Source organism: Oncorhynchus gorbuscha, unplaced genomic scaffold (genome assembly GCF_021184085.1).
Source record: "Oncorhynchus gorbuscha isolate QuinsamMale2020 ecotype Even-year unplaced genomic scaffold, OgorEven_v1.0 Un_scaffold_656, whole genome shotgun sequence".
Taxonomy (NCBI): Eukaryota; Metazoa; Chordata; class Actinopteri; order Salmoniformes; family Salmonidae; genus Oncorhynchus; species Oncorhynchus gorbuscha.
Window position 1 is genome coordinate 236541 of NW_025745755.1, and position 11802 is coordinate 248342.

Here is an 11802-nt window from a genome sequence, read left to right on the forward strand (position 1 = left end):
CATTTAGCATTAGCCTTTCACAAACAACAATAATAATACCATCAAAAGACGTATTACTCTGAAATGAAATTAGACTCTAAGTACAGAACAAACAATGGCCCCCATTAAGTCTGTTTGTTTAGAGTCTTGACTAATGCGTTGGAATAATGCACCTCATTTATTCACACGAGTCGTTCAGGCAAGTGCAGTCAGGGAGCGTGTTCCAAATGGGCCATGGTAGTGTGTTATACAGCCCCTTTGGGAAGCAGACCAGGCCTCGGGTCCCAGGGATGGGAGGCGTTTGTCTCAGGGGATGGAGGCAGAAAGATGCAGGGGTGAATCCTAACGAATGTTGACGTAGTCGTGCAGCGAAGTCAACGGGAGACTAAGTGAACATTTGGCATCTAATGAGCCTTTAGAAAGGTCGGCTATGATGAATGCATCAGCATATAATTATCATTGATAAAAATGGACCTAACAACCACTTCTCTTTTGTTATGACTATGGCTACAATTAAAGTAAGTGCATTTTCTAAGGCAAAAATTCAGTGCTTAGATGTTCAGTTCAAACATACCTGGAGTTCTTCCTGTATCCACACAAACCCTGTGAATCGGCTGCTGCTCCAGAAACCTGGATCAATGAGTTAGCAGCTAACTGTACAAAACAGCCTGAAATAACTTCACAGTTCTGAAGTTTCCAATAAAAACAACCAATAAAAACAACCAATAAAAAATAGCTTTCTTAATCAACCAGAACATCAACAGTTACATGTGGCTGCTAATCAAAGTTAGCTGTCTAAGTTAATCATCCTGCTTTCTGAAATACCCCTCTGGGTTGGTGCAGTGCAGACATAACAGCTGCCCGATGGCAGTTTGCATTCTGCATAGGATCTAGGATACAAACAGGATGAGACTATCACTTGGCAACAGACAGAGCTGCAGTCAGATGACCAGGAAAGAGCCTAAAGGCAGAAGAGTGAGGAGCAAAATCAGATTGCCATTTTGAGGGCCATGTTCTAATGTAATATAAAGTTCATTAGATGTGTTTGCGAACACAAAGGTACTGCATTGAAACACACAAGCACAGCAATTAACATCTGGAATTGAATAAATATTGGTTTCCTATGACCGACATGATTGGTTGTTGTGTCCTTGTATTTGTGCTGCTGCTACATTCTATTGGACAGACACAGAACAAGGGCGTGGGCCAATCATCTAGAGCCAAGGACAGGACCTATAGGCCAATCATCTAGAGCCAAGGACAGGACCTATAGGCCAATCATCTAGAGCCAAGGACAGGACCTATAGGCCAATCATCTAGAGCCAAGGACAGGACCTATAGGCCAATCATCTAGAGCCAAGGACAGGACCTATAGGCCAATCATCTAGAGCCAAGGACAGGAACGACCTATAGGCCAATCATCTAGAGCCAAGGACAGGACCTATAGGCCAATCATCTAGAGCCAAGGACAGGACCTATAGGCCAATCATCTAGAGCCAAGGACAGGACCTATAGGCCAATCATCTAGAGCCAAGGACAGGACCTATAGGCCAATCATCTAGAGCCAAGGACAGGACCTATAGGCCAATCATCTAGAGCCAAGGACAGGACCTATAGGCCAATCATCTAGAGCCAAGGACAGGACCTATAGGCCAATCATCTAGAGCCAAGGACAGGACCTATAGGCCAATCATCTAGAGCCAAGGACAGGACCTATAGGCCAATCATCTAGAGCCAAGGACAGGACCTATAGGCCAATCATCTAGAGCCAAGGACAGGACCTATAGGCCAATCATCTAGAGCCAAGGACAGGACCTATAGGCCAATCATCTAGAGCCAAGGACAGGACCTATAGGCCAATCATCTAGAGCCAAGGACAGGACCTATAGGCCAATCATCTAGAGCCAAGGACAGGACCTATAGGCCAATCATCTAGAGCCAAGGACAGGACCTATAGGCCAATCATCTAGAGCCAAGGACAGGACCTATAGGCCAATCTTTACATGATCAAAGTCAACCTATATGATTCTAAATCGTCAGTGAAGTCCCCAGCTTCTTCATTACTGCTCAAGAGTTCTTCTCGGATATCAATAACATTGCTGTGAAGTTGACTTTGTAGCATTGCAGACTAGTAATCAATCAGTCATCTCAGTGTACATGCTGTTCTTTTTACCCGAGATCAATAAACTGGGGAAGTGACAATGTCGTGTGTCTTCAGAGTGGCTCTGTGAGGCGTGTGACGTTTCTCTTATAGATCTCAGGTCAAAATAACAGCGTGTCGTCTACACTGTGGTTAGAGCTCTCTTCATCTCACAATAGCCTACAAGCAGCCCTTCCTACCAGCAGCCCTTCCTTACAAGCAGCCCTTCCTACAAGCAGCCCTTCCTACAAGCAGCCCTTCCTACCAGCAGCCCTTCCTACCAGCAGCCCTTCCTACCAGCAGCCCTTCCTACAAGCAGCCCTTCCTACCAGCAGCCCTTCCTACCAGCAGCCCTTCCTACAAGCAGCCCTTCCTACAAGCAGCCCTTCCTACAAGCAGCCCTTCCTACAAGCAGCCCTTCTATCAATGCTGTTGTGCTTTATGTATCTGCTATATCTCTCTGCTGTTGCTCCTATGGAATGCTAGTGGTTTGCTCACATTATGTTTCACAACAAGTGATGTGAAATGAAACGGTCAGTTCTGGTTCGAGGTTACGCCACGTTCATAACAACTGTGAACTTGGAAATTTCCGACTTCAGTGCGTTCAAAACATCTGTGAATTCGGATTAAAACGAGCTCCGAGCTCCGAGAAAAATAGCTTTGAACGGTCGTTCAACTCGGAATTCCAAGTCGGGAACTCAGGCCTCTGAAGCCCGGGGACTCAGGCCTCTGAAGCCCGGGGACTCAGGCCTCTGAAGCCCGGGGACTCAGGCCTCTGAAGCCCGGGGACTCAGGCCTCTGAAGCCCGGGGACTCAGGCCTCTGAAGCCCGGGGACTCAGGCCTCTGAAGCCCGGGGACTCAGGCCTCTGAAGCCCGGGGACTCAGGCCACTGAAGCCCGGGGACTTAGGCCACTGAAGCCCGGGGACTTAGGCCACTGAAGCCCGGGGACTCCATAAAATATAAGGTCAAATCATGATGTCAGCGATCCATAGGTAGGAAGGTCGGGGACTCCAGAAAATCGGAGCTCCAGAAGGATGTCAGCTCCAGAAGGAGTCGGAGCTCCAGAAGGAGTCGGAGCTCCAGAAGGAGTCGGAGCTCCAGAAGGAGTCGGAGCTCCAGAAGGAGTCGGAGCTCCAGAAGGAGTCGGAGCTCCAGAAGGAGTCGGAGCTCCAGAAGGAGTCGGAGCTAGAACCCCCCAGCTGCATAAAGCTCCAACATGAAGATCACTGACGTCATGATTTGACCAGTTGTCTTGAAAGCACCATCAGTTTCATCATGACACGTGTGATGTCATTGCCAGTGCATTGATAAAAGGGTTGCAGGTAATGTAAGCCATCTCCATCAAGAAAGAGGACCGCAATGTTGCATTTTCATTGATGAGAAATCAGTTGACCATTTAATTTCTTTATGGAAAGAAGTAGAGGACGTCCAACCAATGGGAGTCAAGGATCAACCAGTTACATCATCAAAAAGGTGCCAAGCTTGGTTAACATTCAAATGTATTATTTTATTTGAGAAAGCATTAAAAGCTTGACGTTTCGGCCTTCAATGGCCTTCACCAGAACCGGTTCATTTATCAGAACCTGTCTATTTAAGGCAATTGACGAAGGCCGAAACGTCAAGCTTTTAATAGTTGCTTGAATAAAACCTATATTTTGAATAGTGATTGCACCTTTTCCCATTCAACTATTCAATTAGAACCAAGAAGATGCACCTAAAACGGTGTAGTCGTCTCAGTCACTCGGATACGTACCGTAGGCTGCTTGTTATTATACTAATAAACATAAAACATTAGTGAAAAACATATGCCTTTTCATACATTAATAACCAGCAAAGTAAGGATCTGTATGACCGCACAGTAGATTTGATATGAGATACGAATACTATACCATTGAATAAAACAAGCAGCCAACTGTAGCACAAGAATAGGGAATATCACTTCCCTTAAAACGCTCCAAATTACACCACTAATATTGACAACATGTCAGTCAGTGATGTCGAAACATGAAACAGTAATGCATCGTGCCAGGGCCTGTCCTCAAGACACAGTGCCACCTAGTGGAGACAAACGGAAGGACTAGAACGAGCTGGAGAACAGATTCTAGCCTTGACCAACGCTCTTCAAGAAGGGCCTCACTACTAGTAAGTAATATAACTCTGGTGAAACATGTAAACAGATAAGAAATAAGTACAAGTGATTGAGACTGTAATAACTATACAAAATACATCTCATTAGAAAGACTGTTGTTAATGGAAACAAAGCACTACGATTAAGACATCAGAGCAACGCAGAAGTAATATAGTCCTCCAGTAATTTCTGCTTGTCTTTTAAAACAATGTTGCTCTTCTGCAGATGTGCCATCTCGATCTCAAGCGATCGTATTTTAGCCATGGTGCTTTCCTCTCTCCTATCCAGCTCCATGATCTTGGTGTGGAGGCTGGCTGTCTTCCTCCACAGCTGTTCCTGGTCCGTGTCCTGTTTGGAGTAGGAGTGCTCATACACAGAGATGTGTCCCCCCTCCAGGTCTCCCACCCACTCCTCCCTCCGCAGCTCCAGAGGGAAGATCCTAAACGTCTGACCGAGGGCCACATGGAGGGCGTCCACCGTGGCTTCACATTCAGAGAAACGGCCGACAGGGACGACGGATTCACAGCAGAGCACAGTCACAGTGGAGTCCAGTGTATCCAGCTGCTGCAGTGTCTGTGTCTCACCAGACAGGTTCAAGCATGAGGCTGCCAGTATCCCACCACTGTCTCCAGATAGTTCTCTGTTCACCTCACACACTGCAGCCTGGGTCTCTGAGAGCATCACCTCCCCCAGGACCATTTCACTAGGAGTAGAGGCCTCTGTGTCTGAAACAAGCGGTCTTTCATATAACAGTGTAGTGACCGTAGATTCACTGGCATCCTCAGGGTTAGGGACAGGAGTGACACTCACCACGACTGGTTCCACTCTGACTGTCCTTTTCAGAATCAGAGGTGTATTCTTGCCAGGAGGGGAGGGGGAGCGGATGAGTTCAATGTTGGCGTTGCATATCCTGGTTTTGGGCTTGGTGGTGTTCTTACTGGTGGAAACGGTTTTATCTGCATCCTGGGGGGAAAGAGTGATGATTAAACACAAGCAGAAATCATGCTGTCATAATATAGCCATGTATAGTGCTGTAATTTATGTATTTTTATTTGGGGGGATTTGTGTGTATTATTTTGTATTATTAGGTTACTGCATTGTTGGATCTAGAAATTAAAGCGTTTCACTGCAAAATATGTTGTACGACCAATACAATTTGATGTTGCACTTTAAACAGCACCTATTTTCAATGATTCTCAATAAACCGAGGAGTAGAAGCTATTCATTTCAAAACTGTTTTTTCCATTGTTGAATTTTTCATTAAAATAAATTCCTGAATCTACTGCCTTCAAATTGAATTGACCCCAGCCCCGATGAATCCCAAAGAAAATATCCCAACACAATGCTTTGTACACTGCAATGACGATCAGTGTAAAATGCATGATCAAACTAATGTGAAACTCTTAATAGCTGTCACTTTTCTGGAAATGTGCATTAAGACTTCTGCTAATTTTGTTGTGTGTCACAGAAGGGGTGTCCGTCTACTTACATCATGTGTGTGAGGGAAGATGGTAGGGAAGGCCGTGTGTTTCAGGTACCGGATCCCCCATCGCAGGTCAAAGCAGTCCTCAGTGAAATGTTCACTACACAGGTACTGGTGTCTGCTGGGGGTCCACTCCTCTCGCTTCATGTTGTCTACCCATATCTGCAGCCTGACCTCATCTTGCAAAGGGAACCTGTGTGAGGAGACAATACAAACATGTTGTTAAGACAGCTACATTTGTTGACGTGCCCTAATTCAATTTGTCAGCCCCATCCAAATGACCAAGATTACATACAAAGCATTGCTTCTGTAACGTTACTAGTGTTTCAGCCTAGGCTGAAGACCAAGAAACACAATATTAACAAATGCAACACCAGTCATTCGTCAATTGTTATACACAATGGTAAACAAAGGAGGCTTCGTGTTTTTCTATGACAGCTAACTATTTGTTCTGAGGGCACTGCTGGATACACAACCCTAGCCAGCAACCAATATGAGCATGCTCGTTAAGCTAGCTAGGAGTAGGACTGTCTCTGCACATAGAAACGTGATGGGAAAATAATAGATACCGTACGGGTAAAAGCTTATTCTCTTGTTTTCTTTAGAGGGTGTTCCTCCACGATTTTTGCAAAGTTTTACAGCACAGTAACGGGGCATATTTCACCTGAAAATACATTAAACGTCTGTACGCGGAAGTCTTTCGGTCTTCCTCTACTGTATGGCTGCGGCAGAGAAGAGAGTTGCTGCGGCACGTAAGTTGTGGCTCAGTGTCCAAATGACACTGCCCTCTAGCGCTTGGCGGTGGAACTGCCCTCCTGCATTTAGATTACAGTTTTTTTACAATCACTTTTAGCACTAATTTCGGAACCTTGATGTCATTTTTCAAAACTCTATACACAAAACACACAACCAATGATCAAAATGCAAACTTTTCAAAACACTTTTTCCAATTGCTTGGATACAATACACATAAAGCTAAGATCATTTGTTCATTGAACTAAAATCACCTGTTCAAAATGACACAACTTAACATCAAAGTATTACCATTTCAAAATGCAATGGCAACATTACATCTGAGATGACTGTCTATTCATTTCATTACAATGATCTAACTATCAATTGATACAACTGCTCCAAATGATGAGTAACAGTTGCATTACTCTTAATGCAGAGTTTTATGGAAACTGACAAACAATATGCCATGTTTAGATCATGAAAGTTTCGGGATAATGAGATCCATTGACACCAATTATCGTGGAACATGAACTAATTGTGCTACATTATCTATGGATGTAATATTTCATCATCATTATTTATCAGACACTGTTTCTATGGTCCCATGTACCACTTTTCCAGACCATGTTTTCAGATCTGACATTACTGTACACTCACCAGCCACTTTATTAGGTACACCTATCGAGTACTGGGTAGGACCCCCTTTTGCTTCCACAACAGCCTGAATTATTCACGGTGTTGTACATTAAGAGATGCCATTCTGCACACTGTTTTAAACAACTGTTTTGTGGCCTTTCTGTTAGTTTGAAAGAGTCTGGACATTCACCTCTAACCTCTCTCATTAACAAGGTGTTCTTGCCCATAGAAATGCCGCTCACTGAATGTGTTTTGTTTATCGCACCATTCTCTGTAAACTCTAGAGACTGTAGTGTGTAACAAACCCAGGAGAGCAGCTGTTTCTGAGATGCTGGAATCATCATGTGTGGCATCAACAATCATACCGCGGTCAAAGTTGCTTAGATTACGCATCTTGCCCATTCTAATGTTTGGTCGAACAACAACTTAAGCTCTCTTCTCAATATACTCTATATATTGAGTTGCAGGCAGCCACATGATTCGCTGTTGGAATGTAACCTTCCTTGATGGGCTAAATCAGGTCTGTAGAGCTGACGTCATGACCTATGTCATTGTGTGGGATAATGTCAGGTTCCACCATGCTCAAATGGTGCAAGCATGGTTTCAGGCCCATCCACAATTTACCACCATGTACTTACCCCCATACTCTCCTTTCCTAAAAACCCGATAAAGGAATTTGTCTCCACATGGAGGTGGAAGGTATATGATAGGCTCCCTCACGAACAAGCCACCCTTCTCCAGGCCATGGATGACGCATGCAATGACATCCCGGCAGACCAGTGTCAGGCCTGGATTCGCCCAAAGATTCTTCCCAAGATGGTTGGCTCATGAAAACATCCATTGAAATGTGGATGAGAACCTATGGCCAAATCCACAAGACAGGGTTGAGGGAAATATAGAAGTACAGTAATCAATCCTTTGTTTTGCTTTTTACAGTAAGCCAGGTGAGGAACACTGCAGTGATGTTTTACAGTAAGCCAGGTGAGGAACACTGCAGTGATGTTTTACAGTAAGCCAGGTGAGGAACACTGCAGGTGATGTTTTACAGATGAGGAACACTTTGTTTTACAGTAAGCCAGGTGAGGAACACTGCAGTGATGTTTTACAGTAAGCCAGGTGAGGAACACTGCAGTGATGTTTTACAGTAAGCCAGGTGAGGAACACTGCAGTGATGTTTTACAGTAAGCCCGGTGAGGAACACTGCAGTGATGTTTTACAGTAAGCCAGGTGAGGAACACTGCAGTGATGTTTTACAGTAAGCCCAGTGAGGAACACTGCAGTGATGTTTTACAGTAAGCCAGGGGAGGAACACTGCAGTGATGTTTTACAGTAAGCCAGGTGAGGAACACTGCAGTGATGTTTTACAGTAAGCCCGGTGAGGAACACTGCAGTTTGTTAGGTAGGTAGGTAGGTGTGTGTGTGTGTGTGTGTGTGTGTGTGTGTGTGTGTGTGTGTGTGTGTGTGTGTGTGTGTGTGTGTGTGTGTGTGTGTGTGTGTGTGTGTGTGTGTGTGTGTGTGTGTGTGTGTGTGTGTGTGTGTGTGCGTAAATCAGTAACTACCTGTGTTTTCCTTCTCCTGAATTATTCACAGCCATGTGGTTTTGTAGGTAGCACAGGCTGCTTTGACCACAGCACTTCAAGTATCAGTAAGGTAAGTAGGTAGGTGGTAGGTAGGTAGGTAGGTAGGTAGGTAGGTAGGTAGGTAGGTAGGTAGGTAGGTAGGTAGGTAGGTAGGTAGGTAGGTAGGTAGGTAGGTAGGTAGGTAGGTAGGTAGGTAGGTAGGATAGATAGATAGATAGATAGATAGATAGATAGATAGATAGATAGATAGATAGATAGATAGATAGATAGGTGTGTGTGTGTGTGTGTGTGTGTGTGTGTGTGTGTGTGTGTGTGTGTGTGTGTGTGTGTGTGTGTGTGTGTGTGTGTGTGTGTGTGTGTGTGTGTGTGTGTGTGTGTGTGTGTGTGTGTGTGTGTGTGTGTGTGTGTGTGTGTGTGTGTGTGTGTGTGTGTGTGTGTGTGTGTGTGTGTGTGTGTGATACCTTCATGCGTGGGAGTAGTTAATTATTAAGAACAACGAGGAGCTGGACTCTGTTCCCAAGGTGATGGAACCAGGAAATGGCACCTACCAAATAAAGCATTACCTTAACAGTAGTCAGGCAGACAGTAGTCAGGCAGACAGTAGTCAGGCAGACAGTAGTCAGGCAGATAGGGAGGTGAGGGAAAAATAGTTTGTCTGCCATTGGTGTTGCTCGTCGCCGTGTCAGTGAGAAGAAACCACAGATCAAATATCAGGAAGACATCATGAAGGTGGACGACAAGTTTCAAATTCTGAAATTCTTCGCAGCAGTTTTCAACTCTGTTTTCTTGGTAAGAACAAAAAAAGATGGAGAATTCAACCAAACCCTAATCTTAACCAGCTAGCGTTCCTCATCTGAATGTTCTAAAAACGATCCAGAGATGAGGCTTTGCCTCTCGACATGGGGGTTTCATGTACTACATATGAAGTGACATGCAGCATTCTGAATCCTCTACACAGATTCTGGGGCTCTGTATCTTTGGATGTGCGGTGTGGATATTGTTTGACAAGGACAATTTCATTGCAATTCTCAGCTCTGGTAAGTTATACTGGACAGAGAATTGGCATTTGTCACATTTCAGAGTTTCTATATTAACTCAAATGTTATGAGAGAGACAAGGGTGTGATTGTTCCTCTGAAAACACACCTGTGTGTTTGTGTGTGTGTGTGTGTGTGTGTGTGTGTGTGTGTGTGTGTGTGTGTGTGTGTGTGTGTGTGTGTGTGTGTGTGTGTGTGTGTGTGTGTGTGTGTGTGTGTGTGTGTGTGTGTGTGTGTGTGTGTGTGTGTGTGTGTGTGTGTGTGTGTGTGTGTGTGTGTGTGTGCGAGTGATGTGTGCGTGCGTGCGTGCGTGCGTGTGTGTGTGTGTAGTTGAGGTGAAGACTGTAGCTGGGGGACTGTTCATCATTGGTCTAGTGGTGGTTGGTGTCACTATCCTGGGGTGTATGGGAGCCCAACTGGAGAACAGGTGCTTCCTACTACTGGTGAGTGGTCTCGTTACGGTCATAAGGTGAATGCACCAATTTGTAAGTCGCTCTGGATAAGAGCGTCTGCTAAATGACTTAAATGTAAATGTAAACACACACACACACACACACACACACACACACACACACACACACACACACACACACACACACACACACACACACACACACACACACACACACACACACACACACACACACACACACACACACACACACACACACACACACACACACACACACACACACGTGACTCATCCTTAAGCTCCTAGTGTAGTGTTTGTGGTGATCTAACTGATTTGAGTCAACTCTCTGTCTTTCCTCTCAGTATATGGGCTTCCTGATCTGCATCATCCTTGGTCAGCTGTTTGTCACCTTCATCATTTTGTTAAATCATGGAAAGGTATGTCCAGGACCAAGCATTAAGCATCTCAGAGAAAATGGGCTGTATTAACATGTTGTTGCATAGTACTATGATAACTGCTTTGTTTCTACACAGAGACAGACAGACAGACAGTACTATGATAACTGCTTTGTTCCTACACACAGACAGACAGACAGTACTATGATAACTGCTTTGTTTCTACACAGACAGACAGACAGACAGACAGACAGACAGACAGACAGACAGACAGACAGACAGACAGACAGACAGACAGACAGACAGACAGACAGACAGACAGACAGACAGACAGACAGACAGTACTATGATAACTGCTTTGTTTCTACACAGAGACAGACAGACAGTACTATGATAACTGCTTTGTTTCTACACAGAGACAGACAGTACTATGATAACTGCTTTGTTTCTACACACAGACAGACAGTACTATGATAACTGCTTTGTTTCTACACAGAGACAGACAGACAGTACTATGATAACTGCTTTGTTTCTACACAGAGACAGACAGACAGTACTATGATAACTGCTTTGTTTCTACACAGAGACAGACAGACAGTACTATGATAACTGCTTTGTTTCTACACAGAGACAGACAGACAGTACTATGATAACTGCTTTGTTTCTACACAGAGACAGACAGACAGTACTATGATAACTGCTTTGTTTCTACACAGAGACAGACAGACAGACAGTACTATGATAACTGCTTTGTTTCTACACAGACAGACAGACAGACAGACAGACAGTACTATGATAACTGCTTTGTTTCTACACAGAGACAGACAGACAGTACTATGATAACTGTTTTGTTTCTACACAGAGACAGACAGTACTATGATAACTGCTTTGTTTCTACACACAGACAGACAGTACTATGATAACTGCTTTGTTTCTACACAGAGACAGACAGACAGTACTATGATAACTGCTTTGTTTCTACACAGACAGACAGACAGTACTATGATAACTGCTTTGTTTCTACACAGAGACAGACAGACAGTACTATGATAACTGCTTTGTTTCTACACAGAGACAGACAGACAGTACTATGATAACTGCTTTGTTTCTACACAGAGACAGACAGACAGTACTATGATAACTGCTTTGTTTCTACACAGAGACAGACAGACAGTACTATGATAACTGCTTTGTTTCTACACAGACAGACAGACAGACAGACAGACAGACAGTACTATGATAACTGCTTTGTTTCTACACACAGACAGACAGACAG

The 11802-nt window shown here is 44.3% G+C and overlaps 2 protein-coding genes across 2 annotated transcripts in view; one reads left to right on the forward strand and one right to left on the reverse strand.

Annotated features, from left to right (window-relative positions):
- Nucleotides 1-3491: 3491 nt before the first annotated feature.
- On the reverse strand, nucleotides 3492-6449 carry LOC124019706 (THAP domain-containing protein 5-like). The gene is made up of 3 exons (XM_046335115.1): nucleotides 6307-6449; nucleotides 5739-5925; nucleotides 3492-5212 (listed from the first exon to the last, which is right to left on the reverse strand). The coding sequence occupies exons 1-3, from the start codon at nucleotides 6387-6389 to the stop codon at nucleotides 4400-4402; spliced, it is 1083 nt and encodes a 360-aa protein (XP_046191071.1). The 5' UTR covers nucleotides 6390-6449; the 3' UTR covers nucleotides 3492-4399.
- Nucleotides 6450-9092: 2643 nt separating this feature from the next.
- Nucleotides 9093-11802, forward strand: part of LOC124019716 (CD82 antigen-like) — an 8268-nt gene continuing 5558 nt past the window's right edge. Inside the window, exons 1-4 of the mRNA XM_046335130.1 lie at nucleotides 9093-9472; nucleotides 9642-9720; nucleotides 10050-10162; nucleotides 10494-10568. Of these exons, the coding sequence (XP_046191086.1) occupies nucleotides 9407-9472; nucleotides 9642-9720; nucleotides 10050-10162; nucleotides 10494-10568 (333 nt within the window). The 5' untranslated portion in view covers nucleotides 9093-9406. The remainder of the gene's footprint in view (nucleotides 9473-9641; nucleotides 9721-10049; nucleotides 10163-10493; nucleotides 10569-11802) is intronic.

What these genes read in the sequence shown, in the direction of transcription:
- LOC124019706 (XM_046335115.1), bottom strand. Translation starts at nt 6,389, where the DNA reads ATGCCCCGTTACTGTGCTGTAAAACTTTGCAAAAATCGTGGAGGAACA. An exon ending in AAGAGAATAAGCTTTTACCC is followed by an intron (nt 5,926 to 6,306) that starts GTACGGTATCTA and finishes CTCCTCACACAG; the next exon opens with GTTCCCTTTGCAAGATGAGG. An exon ending in TCTTCCCTCACACACATGAT is followed by an intron (nt 5,213 to 5,738) that starts GTAAGTAGACGG and finishes CTTTCCCCCCAG; the next exon opens with GATGCAGATAAAACCGTTTC.